This window comes from Oncorhynchus keta, chromosome 4 (genome assembly GCF_023373465.1).
Source record: "Oncorhynchus keta strain PuntledgeMale-10-30-2019 chromosome 4, Oket_V2, whole genome shotgun sequence".
Classification (NCBI taxonomy): domain Eukaryota; kingdom Metazoa; phylum Chordata; class Actinopteri; order Salmoniformes; family Salmonidae; genus Oncorhynchus; species Oncorhynchus keta.
The window spans coordinates 86,422,601-86,435,904 of NC_068424.1; the positions used below are offsets into that span (position 1 = coordinate 86,422,601).

A 13,304-nucleotide genomic window follows, 5' to 3' on the forward strand; every position below is an offset into this window, starting at 1 on the left:
CGCCCCCCTAAATGTGAGGAGAAACGCCCCCCTAAATGAGGAGGAAACGCCCCCCTTAATGTGAGGAAAACGCCCAGCAATGAGGAAATCCCCCCTTAAAACAGTAAACGCCCCCAAATGTGAGAAGAGTTATACAGGAAAACGCTCCCCTAAATGTGTGGAAACGAAATGTGAGGAAACGCCCCTAAATGTGAGGAAACGCCCCTAAATGTGAGGAGGAAACGCTCCCCTAAATGTGAGAATACGCTCCCCCTAAATGTGAGGAGAATACAAAAACCTAAATGTGAGGCGGAAACACTCCCCCCTAAAACGGAAACGCTCCCCCTAAATGTGAGGAGGAAACCCCCCTAAATGTGAGGAAGCCCCCTAAATGTGAGGAGAAACGCCCCCCTAAATGTGAGGGGGAAACGTTTAAATGTGAGGGGGAAACCCCCCTAAATGTGAGGGGGAAACGTTTCCCCAATGTGAGGGGGGAAACGTTTCAATGTGAGGAAATGTTCCCCTTGTGAGGGGGAAACGCCCCCCTAAATGTGAGGAGGAAACGCCCCCTACATCTGAGGAGGAAACGCCCCCTAAATGTGAGGAGGAAACGCCCCCTAAATGTGAGGAGGAAACGCCCCTAAATGTGAGGAGGAAACGCCCCCCTAAATGTGAGGAGGAAACGCCCCCTAAATGTGAGGAGGAAACGCCCCCTAAATGTGAGGAGGAAACGCCCCTAAATGTGAGGAGGAAACGCCCCCTAAATGTGAGGAGAAACGCCCCCTAAATGTTTTAAACGCCTAAATGTGAGGAGGAAACGCCCCCTAAATGTGAGGAGGAAACGCCCCCCTAAATGTGAGGAGGAAAACGCCCCCCTAAATGTGAGGAGGAAAACACTCCCCCCTAAATGTGATGAGGAAACGCCCCCTAAATGTGAGGAGGAAACGCCCCCTAAATGAGGAGGAACGCCCCCCTAAATGTGAGGAGGAAACGCCCCCCTAAATGTGAGGAGGAACGTCCCCTAAATGTGAGGAGGAACCTCATTTAAATGTGAGGAGGAAACGCCCCCTAAATGTGAGGAAACCCCCCCTAAATGTGAGGAACAAATTTCTAAAGAACGCCCCTTGTGAGGAAACGCCCCCCTAAATGTGGAGGAAACGCTTAAATGTGAGAGAATACGCTCCCCTAAATGTGGAGAATACCTAAATGTGAGGCGGAAACTGTACTCCCCCTAAATGTGAGGAGGAAACCCCTAAATGAAAACCCCCTAAATGTGAGGAGGAACCCCCTAAATGGAGGGGAAACGTTTCCCCCTAAATGTGCCAAATGTGAGGGGGAAACGTTCTGTTATACTGAGAAACGTTTTTAAATGTGAGGGGAAACTTTAAATGTGAGGAGGAAACGCCCCCTAAATGTGAGGAGGAAACGCCCCTACATGTGAGGAGGAAACCCTAAATGTGAGGAGGAAACGCCCCCCTAAATGTGAGGAGGAAAACGCCCTAAATGTGAGGAGGAAACCCCCTAAATGTGAGGAGGAAACGCCCCCTAAATGTGAGGAGGAAACGCTCCCCCTAAATGTGAGGAGGAAACGCCCCCTAAATGTGAGGAGGAAACGCCCCCCTAAATGTGATGAGGAAAACACCCCCTAAATGTGATGAGGAAACGCCCCCTAAATGTGAGGAGGAAACGCCCCCCTAAATGTGAGGAGGAAACGCCCCCCTAAATGTGAGGAGGAAACGCCCCCTAAATGTGAGGAGGAAACGCCCCTAAATGTGAGGAGGAAACGCCCCCTAAATGTGAGGAAACGCCCCTTAAATGTGAGGAAACGCCCCCCTAAATGTGAGGAAACGCCCCCTAAATGTGAGGAGGAAACGCCCCCCTAAATGTGAGGGGGAAACGCCCCCTAAATGTGAGGAAACGAAATGTGAGGAAACGCCCCCCTAAATGTGAGGAGGAAACGCCCCCCTAAATGTGAGGAGGAAACGCCCCCCTAAATGTGAGGAGAAACGCCCCCTAAATGTGAGGAAACCCCCCTAAATGTGAGCTCCCCCTAAATGTGAGGAAACCCCCCTAAATGTGAGGAGGAAACCCCCCTAAATGTGAGGAGGAAACGCCCCCTAAATGTGAGGGGAAACGCCCCCCTAAATGTGAGGAGGAAACGCCCCCTAAATGTGAGGAGGAAACGCCCCCCCCCTAAATGTGAGGAGGAAACGCCCCCCTAAATGTGAGGAGGAAACGCCCCCTAAATGTGAGGAGGAAAACGCCCCCTAAATGTGAGGAGGAAACGCCCCCCTAAATGTGAGGAGGAAACGCCCCCCTAAATGTGAGGAGGAAACCCCCCTAAATGTGAGGAGGAAACGCCCCTAAATGTGAGGAGGAAACGCCCCTAAATGTGAGGAGGAAACGCCCCCCCTAAATGTGAGGAGGAAACGCCCCCTAAATGTGAGGAAAACGCCCCCTAAATGTGAGGAGGAAACGCCCCCCTAAATGTGAGAGGAAACGCCCCCCCCCCCTAAATGTGAGGAAACGCCCCCCTAAATGTGAGGAGGAAACGCCCCCTAAATGTGAGGAGGAACCCCCTAAATGTGAGGAGAATACGCCCCTAAATGTGAGGGAGAAACGCCCCCTAAATGTGAGGAGAAACGCCCCCCTAAATGTGAGGAGGAAACGCTCCCCCTAAATGTGAGGAGAATACGCTCCCCTAAATGTGAGGAGAATACGCTCCCCCCCTAAATGTGAGGAGAATACGCTCCCCCCTAAATGTGAGGCGGAAACGCTCCCCCCTAAATGTGAGGCGGAAACGCTCCCCCCTAAATGTGAGGCGGAAACACTCCCCCCTAAATGGGGGTGGCCAGAGACTATTTCTGAATTACCATCACATCTTTATAGGGACGTTAGAAGCTGAAGCTATGTTGTTGACCTCTGTTTCATCCTAACATCACTGGTGCCGACGTGGATAACAATGTTTTTTACCTTTATTTAACCAGGCAAGTCAGTTAATTAAGAACAAATTCTTATTTTCAATGACGGCCTGGGAACAATAGGTTAACTGCCTGTTCAGGGGCAGAATGACAGATTGTACCTTGTCAGCTCGGGGGTTTGAACTTGCAACCTTTTGGTTACTCGTCCAACGCTCTAACCAATACCCTGCCGCCCCAATATCTGTATACTCTCTACAAACGACACCCGTATCCTGGTAGTACAAACGTGTTTTTGATAGTCCTGTCCCTTCATAGTTGATATTGTAATGTAGGCATCTTCAATAAGAGGAAGTTGGTTCTATCCCCCCATCATTGCTCCCTTCTTACTTTCTCCTCCCTCTCTACCTCTCCTCCCTCTCTACCTCTCCTCCCTCTCTACCTCTCCTCTCCTCCCTCTCTACCTCTCCCCCATCTCTCCTCTCTTCCTCTCCTCCCTCTCCTCTCCTCCCTCTCTTCCTCTCCTCCCTCTCCCTCTCCTCCCTCTCTACCTCTCCTCCCTCTCTACCTCTCCTCCCTCTCTACCTCTCCTCCCTCTCTACCTCTCCTCCCTCTCTACCTCTCCTCCCTCCCCTCTCCTCCCTCCTCTCCTCCCTCCCTCTCTCCTCTCCTCCCTCTCTACCTCTCCTCTCCTCCCTCTCTACCTCTCCCCATCTCCCTCTCTTCCTCTCCTCCCTCTCTACCTCTCTCTCCTCTCTTCCTACCTCTCCTCCATCTCTACCTCTCCTCTCCTCTCTACCTCTCCTCCTCTCTACCTCTCCTCCCTCTCTACCTCTCCCCCATCTCTCCTCTCTTCCTCTCCTCTCTTCCTCTCCTCTCTTCCTCTCCTCCCTCTCCTCTCCTCCCTCTCTTCCTCTCCTCCCTCTCTACCTCTCCTCCCCTCTCTCTTCCCTCTCCTCCCTCTCTACCTCTCCTCCCTCTCTACCTCTCCCCCATCTCTCCTCTCCTCTCTACCTCTCCTCCCTCTCTTCCTCTCTCCTCCCCTCTCCTCCCTCTCTACCTCTCCTCCCTCTCTACCTCTCCTCCCTCTCTACCTCTCCTCCCTCTCTACCTCTCCTCCCTCTCCTACCTCTCCTCCCTCTCCTACCTCTCCTCCCTCTCCTACCTCTCCTCCCTCTCTACCTCTCCTCCCTCTCTACCTCTCCTCCCTCTCTACCTCTTCTCCCTCTCTATCTCTCCTCCATCTCTCCCTCTGTAGAGGTCGGTTGTTCCTGATCTCGACCAGGGCTGGTTCTCTGGGCATCAACCTGATAGGAGCTAACAGGGTCATCATCTTCGACGCGTCCTGGAATCCGTCGTACGACATCCAGAGTATCTTCAGGCTCTACCGCTTCGGACAGCTCAAGACCTGCTACGTCTACCGATTCCTGGCTCAGGTAACCAGTCAGACAGCTCAAGACCTGCTACGTCTTCCGATTCCTGGCTCAGGTAACCAGTCAGTCAGACAGCTCAAGACCTGCTACGTCTACCGATTCCTGGCTCCGGTAACCAGCCAGCCAGTCAGTTTCCACCTCATTTTGTGGGCAGTGAGCACAAAGCCTCTCTTCTCCTGAGAGCCATGTCTACCTAGGGCGGCCTTTCTCAATAGCAAGGCTATGCTCACTGAGTCTGTACATAGTCAAAGCTTTCCTTAATTTTGGGTCAGTCACAGTGGTCAGGTATTCTGCCGCTGTGTACTCTCTGTTTAGGGCCAAATAGCATTCTAGTTTGCTCAGTTTTTTTGGTAATACTTTCCAATGTGTCAAGTAATTATCTTTTTGTTTTGTCATGATTTGGTTGGGTCTAGTCGAAAGTTTACATACACTTGGTTTACATACACTTGGAGTCATTAACTAGTTTTTCAACCACTCCACAAATATCTTCTTAACAAACTATATCGTTTTTGGCAAGTCTGTTAGGACATGTACTTTGTGCATGACACAAGTAACAGATTAATTCACTTATAATCCACTGTATCACAGTTCCAGTGGGTCAGATGTTTTCATACACTAAGTTGACTGTGCCTTTAAACAGCTCGGAAAATTCCAGAAAATGAATTCATGGCTTTAAAGACTTCTGATTGGCTAATTGACATAGTTTGAGTCAATTGGAAAGGTCTTCCTTCAAACTCGGTGCCTCTTTGCTTGACATCATGGGAAAATCAAAATAAATCAGCCCAGACAATTATAGAGCTCTACAAGTCTGGTTTATCCTTGGGATCAATTTCCAAATGCCTGAAGGTACCACGTTCATCTGTACAAACAATAGTACGCAAGTATAAACACCATGAGACCACGCAGGTGCTTTGCTGCAGGAGGGACTGGTGCACTTCACAAAATAGATGACCTCACGAGGAACGAAAATTATGTGGATATATTGAAGCAACATCTCAATACATCTCAAGTTAAAGCTTGGTCGTAAATGGGTCTTCCAAATGGACAATGACCCCAAGCGTACTTCCAAAGTTGTGGCAAAATGGCTTAAGGACAACAGTCAATGTATTGAAGTGGCCATCAGAAAGCCCTGACCTCAATCCTCTAGAAAGTTTGTGAGCAGAACTGAAAAGGCGTGTGCGAGCAAGGAGGCCTACAAACCTGACTCAGTTACACCAGCTCTGTCAGGAGGATTGGGCCAAAATTCACCCAACTGATTGTGAGAAGCTTGTGGAAGGCTACCTGAAACGTTTGACCCAAGTTAAGCAATTTAAAGGCAATGCTCTCAAATACTAATTGAGTGAATGTAAACTTCTGACCCACTGGAAATGTGATGAAAGAAATAAAAGCTGAAATAAATCACTCTCACTACTATTATTCTGACATTACACATTCTTAAAATAAAGTGGTGATCCCAACTGACCTAAAACAGGGAATTTTTACTTGGATTAAATGTCAGGAATGGTGAAAAACTGAGTTTAAAGGTATTTGACTAAGGTGTATGTAAACTTCCGACTTCAACTGTATAATGTTGAAGAGGTTGGGCATTAAGTTGCGTCCCTGTCTCACCCCACGGTAGAAAGAAGTGGGGTTTTTTGACCATTTTTAAATTGTGTTGATTTTATGTTGTCTATGCAACACCCCTTTCCATTAATTTGTAAACTTGAGTTGAACACTTTTATGAAACCAACAACGACATGAAGACTCTGTTTTGTTGTTTTTCTCAAACAGGGTGACAGGGTGTTACGTACGTAATTTGGTAAAAAGCCTTTTTGACATCAGTACATTGAAATTTACGAGTTAACCTCTCTGGGATATGTGGGATGGTAGCGTCCCACCTCACCGACAGCCAGTGACAGTGCAGGGCGCCAAATTCAAAACAACAAGAATCTCATAATTAAAATTCCACCAAGCCACAGAAAAAGACTGCCAGTTTTCCAGCCAAAGAGAAGAGTCACAAAAAGCAGAAATTATAATTAATTAATTATAATTAATTATAGATACACTTCTCCTTAATGCAACCGCTGTGCCAGATTTTTTTAAAATATGGATGCATATATATATAACATGCAATAATCTGAGTACGGCGCTCGGAGACCAAACCAGCCAAAGAGATATCCGCCATGTTGCGTAGTCAACATTAGTCAGAAATAGCATTATAAATATTCACTTACCTTCAGAATGCACTCCCAGGAATACACAATCACTTTTTGATGAAGTTAATCATTCCTCCTTTTTATTAGGGTGTTTGGTAAACAAATCCAAACGCGTATGCAAGTCCAGCCGAAAGGTCAGACGACAAGTCAGCCGAAAGGTCAGCCGAAAGGTCAGACGACAAGTCCAAAAAGTTATATTACAGTTCGTAGAATCATGTCAAACGAAGTATAGAATCAATCTTTAGGATGTTTTTATCATAAATCTTCAATAATGTTCCAACCGGAGAATTCCTTTGTCTTCAGAAAAGCAAATGGAATGCAAACTAACTCTCACGTGACCACGTATCACAAGCTCGTGGCACTCTGCCAGATGCCTGGCTCAATCCCCCCTCATTCCCCCTCCTACACAGTAGAAGCATCAAACAAGGTTCTAAAGACTGTTGACATCTAGTGGAAGCCTTAGGAAGTGCAATATGACCCCATTTTCACTGTATATTGGAATGGCAATGAGTTGAAAAACAACAAACCTCAGATTTCCCACTTCCTGGTTGGATTTTGTTCTCAGGTTTCTGCCTGCCATATGAGTTCTGTTATACTCACAGACATCATTCAAACAGTTTTAGAAACTTCAGTGTTTTCTATCCAAATCTACTAATAATACTAATTATTTTCATATTCTAGCTTTTATGAGTAGCAGGGAGTTTACTCTGGGCACCTTATTCATCCAAGCTACTCAATACTGCCCTCCAGTCACCAAGAAGTTAATGATAATGCAGAAGATTTTACCACGGTTGCTGTTGATGCATATCCCACGGTAGTTTTTAGGGTCAAATTTGTCTCCACTTTTGTGGATTGGGGTGATCAGTCCTTGGTTCCAAATTTTGGGGAAGATGCCAGAGCAAAGGGTGATGTTAAAGAGTTTTAGTATAGCCAATTAATATAAAAAAGAGTGAATTAGAAATTGTGGTCTGTATATTTTATCACTTCATTGAGGATACCATCAACACCACCGGCCCTTTTTGGGTTGGAGGGTTTTTATTTTGTCCTCTAGTTCATTGGAGGTAATTGGAGAATCCAGTGGGTTCTGGAATCCAGTTTGTTCTGGAATCCAGTGGGTTCTAGAATCCAGTTTGTTCTGGAATCCAGTGGGTTCTGGTCTTTAATAGTTGATTCTAAGATTTGTATTTGATCATGTATATGTTTTGGCTGTTTGTTCTTTGTTATAGAGCCAAAAGGATTGGAGAAGTGGTTTACCCAGACATCTCCATTTTGGATAGATAATTCTTCGTTTTGTCTGTTTAGCGTTTTCCAATTTTCCCAGAAGTCGTTTGAGTCTTTGGATTCCTCAATTACATTGAGCTGATTTCTGATGTGCTGTTCCCTCGTTTTCTGTCGTGTATTTCTGTATCGTTTGAGTGATTCACCCATAGTGAAGGCTTTCTGAGAAAACCCAGGTTTTCTGAGGCTCTGTTTTTGGCAGGATAGATTTCTCTATTTCTTTCTTGGGTTTTTGCATTCTTCATCAACCCATTTGGTCATTGTTAATTTTCTTCGCTTTTTTGGTTGACATTTTTATATTTGAAGCTGAGAGGTCAAATATACTGTGTAGGTTTTCTATTGCCAAGTTTACACCTTCACTATTACAGTGGAACGTTTTGTCCAGGAAGTTGTCTAAAAGGGATTGAATGTGTTGTTGCCTAATAATAGTGTTTTGGTAGGTTTCCACACTACTTTCCTTCCATCTATAGCATTTCTTAATAATATTCAGTTTCTTTGGCTTTGATGCCTCATGATTGAGTATTGCTCTGTTCAAGTAGACTGTGATTTTTCTGTGATCTGATGGACAATGGGCTCACTGTGAACTCTGAGAGACTCTGGGTTGAGGTCAGTGATAAAGTAGTCTACAGTACTACTGCCAAGAGATGAGCTATAGGTGTACCTACCGTAGGAGTCCCCTCGAAGCCTATCATTGACTATGTACATACCCAGGATGTAACAGAGCTGCAGGAGTTGTGACCCGTTTTTGTTGGTTATGTTATAGTTGTGTCTATGGGGGCATATTGGGGAGGAAATGCTGTCACCTCCAGGTATGTGTTTGTCCCCCTGTGTGCTGAGGGTGTCAGGTTCTTGTCCAGTTCTGGCATTTAGGTCACCACAGACTAGTACATGTCTCTGGACCTGGAAATGATTGATTCCCCCCTCCAGGATGGAGAAGCTGTCTTCATTAAAATATGGGGATTCTAGTGGGGGGATATAGGTAGCACACAGGAGGACATTTTTCTCTGTTAGGATAATTTCCCTTTGAATTTCTAGCCAAATGTAAAATGTTCCTGTTTTGATTAATTGAATAGTGTGTTAGGTCTGATCTATACCAAATTAGCATACCCCCTGAGTCCCTTCCCTGTTTCACATCTGGTAGTGTGGTGGATGGGACTACCAGCTCTCTGTAACCTAGAGGACAACCAGTGGGTCCGTCTCCTCTATACCACCCACCTGGTAGTGTGGTGGATGGGACTACCAGCTCTCTGTAACCTAGAGGGCAACCAGTGTCGGGTCATCTCCTCTATACCACCACCTGGTCCATCTCCTCTATACCACCACCTGGTAGTGTGGTGGATGGGACTACCAGCTCTCTGTAACCTAGAGGACAACCAGTGGGTCTGTCTCCTCTATACCACCCACCTGGTAGTGTGGTGGATGGGACTACCAGCTCTCTGTAACCTAGAGGGCAACCAGTGGGTCCGTCTCCTCTATACCACCCACCTGGTAGTGTGGTGGATGGGACTACCAGCTCTCTGTAACCTAGAGGACAACCAGTGGGTCCGTCTCCTCTATACCACCCACCTGGTAGTGTGGTGGATGGGACTACCAGCTCTCTGTAACCTAGAGGACAACCAGTGGGTCCATCTCCTCTATACCACCCACCTGGTAGTGTGGTGGATGGGACTACCAGCTCTCTGTAACCTAGAGGACAACCAGTGGGTCCATCTCTCTATACCACCACCTGGTAGTGTGGTGGATGGGACTACCAGCTCTCTGTAACCTAGAGGACAACCAGTGGGTCCATCTCCCCACCCTCCTGGTAGTGATACCACCCACCTGGTAGTGTGGTGGATGGGACTACCAGCTCTCTGTAACCTAGAGGACAACCAGTGGGTCCATCTCCTCTATACCACCCACCTGGTAGTGTGGTGGATGGGACTACCAGCTCTCTGTAACCTAGAGGACAACCAGTGGGTCCATCTCTCTATACCACCACCTGGTAGTGTGGTGGATGGGACTACCACATACCACCCACCTGGTAGTGTGGTGGATGGGACTACCAGCTCTCTGTAACCTAGAGGACAACCAGTGGGTCCATCTCCTCTATACCACCCACCTGGTAGTGTGGTGGATGGGACTACCAGCTCTCTGTAACCTAGAGGACAACCAGTGGGTCCATCTCCTCTATACCACCCACCTGGTAGTGTGGTGGATGGGACTACCAGCTCTCTGTAACCTAGAGGACAACCAGTGGGTCCATCTCCTCTATACCACCCACCTGGTAGTGGGTGGATGGGACTACCAGCTCTCTGTAACCTAGAGGACAACCAGTGGGTCCATCTCCTCTATACCACCCTCCTGGTAGTGTGGTGGATGGGACTACCAGCTCTCTGTAACCTAGAGGGCAACCAGTGGGTCCATCTCCTCTATACCACCCACCTGGTAGTGTGGTGGATGGGACTACCAGATCTCTGTAACCTAGAGGACAACCAGTGGGTCCATCTCCTCTATACCACCCACCTGGTAGTGTGGTGGATGGGACTACCAGCTCTCTGTAACCTAGAGGACAACCAGTGGGTCCGTCTCCTCTATACCACCCACCTGGTAGTGTGGTGGATGGGACTACCAGCTCTCTGTAACCTAGAGGACAACCAGTGGGTCCATCTCCTCTATACCACCCACCTGGTAGTGTGGTGGATGGGACTACCAGCTCTCTGTAACCTAGAGGACAACCAGTGGGTCCATCTCCTCTATACCACCCACCTGGTAGTGTGGTGGATGGGACTACCAGATCGCTGTAACCTAGAGGACAACCAGTGGCTCCATCTCCTCTATACCAGGTTTCTTGTAGGATGACAATGTCTGTATTCCTGATTTATTTGATGAAGTCCAGGTTCCTGCTCTTTAGGCCAAAGGCAGATGACCTCAGGCCTGGGATATTCCAGGATGAGATAGTGAAGGCTTTGTGTTCCATAAAGTGTCCAATGTTGTTAGTCGTGTGGTTTGGCCTCAGACCAGTAAGTGTCAGCAGAGCCTGCTGAGCATCTGGTACTTGCCATTGGCTTGGGCGAGTGTAAGAGTGGGGGTTGGGCCTGTTTGCCTGCTCACGGCCTGGGTGGATGTGTGACTTCCATGTTGAGACCCTCTTTGCGGGAGTGGGGGGCATGGGGTGGGGCAGTAGGGGCATAGGTCTGATCTGAGGGGTCCTATATGTGGGCATGGTTAGTTGGGGTGGAGTCGTGGGTCCCGCTACTTGTAGAGGTGGACCTGGTTGTAAAGTTCAAGTCCAGGGTGGAGTGGTGGACCAGGAAAATGTTTGGTTTTGAGGCACAGGAAATACTTTCCTTTACCCTGTGTATTCTTTTAAAATGTATTTAACTAGGCAAGTCAGTTAAGAACAAACCTGTCCTCTGACCTGTCCTATTCTCCTCTCAGGGTACTATAGATGTAAACCTGTCCTCTTCCCCTCTCAGGGTACTATAGATGTAAACATGTCCTCTGACCTGTCCTCTTCCTCTCTCAGGGTACTATAGATGTAAACCTGTCCTCTTCCCCTCTCAGGGTACTATAGATGTAAACCTGTCCTCTGACCTGTCCTCTTCCCCTCTCAGGGTACTATAGATGTAAACCTGTCCTCTGACCTGTCCTCTTCCCCTCTCAGGGTACTATAGATGTATACCTGTCCTCTGACCTGTCCTCTTCCCCTCTCAGGGTACTATAGATGTATACCTGTCCTCTGACCTGTCCTCTTCCCCTCTCAGGGTACTATAGATGTATACCTGTCCTCTGACCTGTCCTCTTCCCCTCTCAGGGTACTATAGATGTATACCTGTCCTCTTCCCCTCTCAGGGTACTATAGATGTATACCTGTCCTCTGACCTGTCCTCTTCCCCTCTCAGGGTAGTATAGATGTAAACCTGTCCTCTTCCCCTCTCGGGGTACTATAGATGTTAACCTGTCCTCTTCCCCTCTCAGGGTACTATAGATGTAAACCTGTCCTCTGACCTGTCCTCTTCCCCTCTCAGGGTACTATAGATGTAAACCTGTCCTCTTCCCCTCTCAGGGTACTATAGATGTAAACCTGTCCTCTTCCTGTCCTCTTCCCCTCTCAGGGTACTATAGATGTAAACCTGTCCTCTGACCTGTCCTCTTCCCCTCCCAGGGTACTATAGATGTAAACCTGTCCTCTGACCTGTCCTCTTCCCCTCCCAGGGTACAGGGGTACTATAGATGTAAACCTGTCCTCCTGACCTGTCCTCTTCCCCTCTTCCCCTCTCAGGGTACTAGATGTAAACCTGTAGGGTACTATAGATGTAAACCTGTCCTCTTCCCCTCTCAGGGTACTATAGATGTAAACCTGTCCTCTGACCTGTCCTCTTCCCCTCCCAGGGTACTATAGATGTAAACCTGTCCTCTTCCCCTCCCAGGGTACTATAGATGTAAACCTGTCCTCTGACCTGTCCTCTTCCCCTCCCAGGGTACTATAGATGTAAACCTGTCCTCTGACCTGTCCTCTTCCCCTCCCAGGGTACTATGGAAGAGAAGATCTATGACCGCCAGGTGGCTAAACAGTCTCTGTCCTTCCGAGTGGTGGATCAACAGCAGATAGAGAGACATTTCACCATGAATGAGCTGACGGAGCTCTACGCCTTTGAACCTGACCTTCTGGATGATCCCACTGGCAAGAAGAGCAAGAGGACCACGCCTATGCTGCCAAAGGTACTGAGGCTGGATGGGATGGCTGGGGGGGGTGTAATCTCTCTAGGACAGAGGCGTCGGTAACATAGAGGACGATGGGATGTGACTAATAACGAGGAACCATTATGTCACTGGTTGTTTGGACAAATCACAGTTTTGTGTGTGTGCACGCTCACCTGGCCCCCTCTCATAAATCTGTGTAGTGGAGGGAACATGTAGCTCACCTGGCCCCCTCTCATAAATCTGTGTAGTGGAGGGAACATGCAGCTCACCTGGCCCACTCCTCACCTGGCCCACTCTCATAAATCTGTGTAGTGGAGGGAACATGCAGCTCACCTGGCCCACTCCTCACCTGGCCCACTCTCATAAATCTGTGTAGTGGAGGGAACATGCAGCCCACCTGGCCCCCTCTCATAAATCTGTGTAGTGGAGGGAACATGCAGCCCACCTGGCCCCCTCTCATAAATCTGTGTAGTGGAGGGAACATGCAGCCCACCTGGCCCCCTCTCATAAATCTGTGTAGTGGAGGGAACATGCAGCTCACCTGGCCCCCTCTCATAAATCTGTGTAGTGGAGGGAACATGCAGCCCACCTGGCCCCCTCTCATAAATCTGTGTAGTGGAGGGAACATGCAGCTCACCTGGCCCCCTCTCATAAATCTGTGTAGTGGAGGAACATGCAGCTCACCTGGCCCCTCTCATAAATCTGTGTAGTGGTGGGAACATGCAGCTCACCTGGCCCACTCTTCACCTGGCCCCTCTCATAAATCTGTGTAGTGGAGGGAACATGCAGCTCACCTGGCCCACTCCACCTGGCCC

General features: G+C 48.3%; 1 protein-coding gene across 11 annotated transcripts in view; it reads left to right on the plus strand.

Moving 5' to 3' along the window:
• The window catches only part of LOC118382455 (transcriptional regulator ATRX-like), a 105,887-nt gene that overhangs the window by 68,019 nt on the left and 24,564 nt on the right, over positions 1-13,304 (plus strand). For all 11 annotated transcript variants that reach the window (XM_052518061.1, XM_052518063.1, XM_052518064.1 and 8 more), the window contains 2 exons: positions 4,156-4,333; positions 12,316-12,507. In XM_052518061.1, coding sequence (XP_052374021.1) covers positions 4,156-4,333; positions 12,316-12,507 — 370 coding nt within the window. The remainder of the gene's footprint in view (positions 1-4,155; positions 4,334-12,315; positions 12,508-13,304) is intronic.